Source organism: Cyprinodon variegatus, unplaced genomic scaffold, assembly GCF_000732505.1.
Source record: "Cyprinodon variegatus isolate N-32 unplaced genomic scaffold, C_variegatus-1.0 Scaffold15, whole genome shotgun sequence".
Taxonomy (NCBI): domain Eukaryota; kingdom Metazoa; phylum Chordata; class Actinopteri; order Cyprinodontiformes; family Cyprinodontidae; genus Cyprinodon; species Cyprinodon variegatus.
The window spans coordinates 470,713-472,306 of record NW_015150468.1 but is presented as its reverse complement, the minus strand read 5'-3'; the positions used below and the strand labels follow the sequence as shown (position 1 = coordinate 472,306).

At 42.7% G+C, this 1,594-nt stretch overlaps 1 protein-coding gene across 1 annotated transcript in view; it reads right to left on the bottom strand.

Annotated features, from left to right (window-relative positions):
• Nucleotides 1-1,334, bottom strand: part of eif3j (eukaryotic translation initiation factor 3 subunit J) — an 8,162-nt gene extending 6,828 nt beyond the window's left edge. The window contains 2 exon segments of the mRNA XM_015383978.1: nucleotides 1,025-1,113; nucleotides 1,266-1,334. Coding sequence (XP_015239464.1) covers nucleotides 1,025-1,113; nucleotides 1,266-1,287 — 111 coding nt within the window. The 5' untranslated portion in view covers nucleotides 1,288-1,334.
• Between the last annotated feature and the right edge of the window lie 260 nt (nucleotides 1,335-1,594).

The window sequence follows — 1,594 nt, the reverse complement described above, 5'->3', positions numbered from 1 at the left end:
ACTCATCATTCCCAACTAATAACATGGAAATCTTTAGTCTCTAAAAATACAAGGATAAAAAAAAAAGGGTTCTACTTTTTTCATATTTTCTTTTCGTGATCTAGCAAACCCTACAAGCCAGTAAAGAGCCTAGAAACCCTTGTGCCATATGTGACCGACAACAACTAAAAGCGACCCTGCCAGCCTTTTCCTAATGTGAACTTTCTAGAAAGAAACAAATCAACAACACTGTGAAGGGGGTTATGCGTATTTACTTCTCCCTGCAACTGAAAAGCGGGCTATATTGTTAAAAGCGCATTCAGTTTCATGTAGTTTCGCAAAGTTTTGGCCTAATTCTCGCCTCGGTTGAGTCATCAACCCACTGGAAGATCTCATCTGAGGCTAGAGATAGTTAGCAAGCTAACGATGCCGCATGCTGGACGTGGCTCAAGATTAAAGGAATTCAGACTCAAACGGACACTTTCTCCACATGTTTAGTGTACAAATCTTTATCACTATAAGAAACCATTGTTGTCCTTCAGATAAACTCATGTTGTCAAGAAATAAAGTTCACACTCATAGCGAGTGGACATTTAAGAAAGAATGGATGCTAGTAGCTAATTGGCCCGTTGAATTGCTAGCTTATAGCTGGGCTTCCGAAATTTACTAAAAATAACTTCGTCCCTAAAAATATGGATTCCGACAGAAAAACACTTCAACCAAGGTGGCCGGTTGAAACGTCAACATCAAATGTATTAACATAAGATTTTTAAATGAACAATTGTCTCTGAATCGCCGAGTAACAGGCTGCCTGTGTGTGCCACATGATTTAGCCGTTAGGTAGCATAAAGCTAACCCGAGGTTAGGGTTGACAGGGAGAATGGAGCCGCACCGAAGCATGGCGTAACAACCAGAGAGATACAATTACACATTTTCGTCAAACAGTCTCGGGATTCCAGCAATCAAACGAATCTCTTTTGATCCAGCCTGACAAATACAGCGGAACCAAAAAATTAACTGTTAAGTGCCGGTCACGTTAAACTACCTTAACGTCTTCATCTTCGTCCTCGCCTTCCCATTTGTCCAGCACTGCCGCCTTTTTAATCGGCTCCTCCGGCTCGAAGTTGTCAGCGTCTGTAGAACCAACAACATAATATTCGTCAGGCCAATCCACATCTAACCAATTAGTTTAACAGTAGAAAACTGTTGGGCTGTTTTAACAAAGTCTGCTACAAGCGGGTTGTGTGTGTGTGTATATAGCTGTCGTTCCTAAGTTAGTTTCTCACCCCAGTCCTCGACGTCCGCCATGTTGGCTGTGTTGGTTGTGTTTGACAGGCTCGCAGTATAGTCATCGCCGCAGCCCGTTGGCTGGTCACGCCCACAAACAGCTCCCACGTTCTAGACGTCACTCAAATCCACATATATATATATATACACTATATTGCCAAAAGTATTTGCTCACCTGCCTTGACTCACATATGAGCTTAAGTGACATCCCGTTCCTAATCCATAGGGTTCAATATGACGTCGGTCCACCCTTTGCAGCTAGAACAGCTTCAACTCTTCTGGGAAGTCTGTCCACAAGGTTTAGGAGTGCGTCTATGGGAATTTTTGA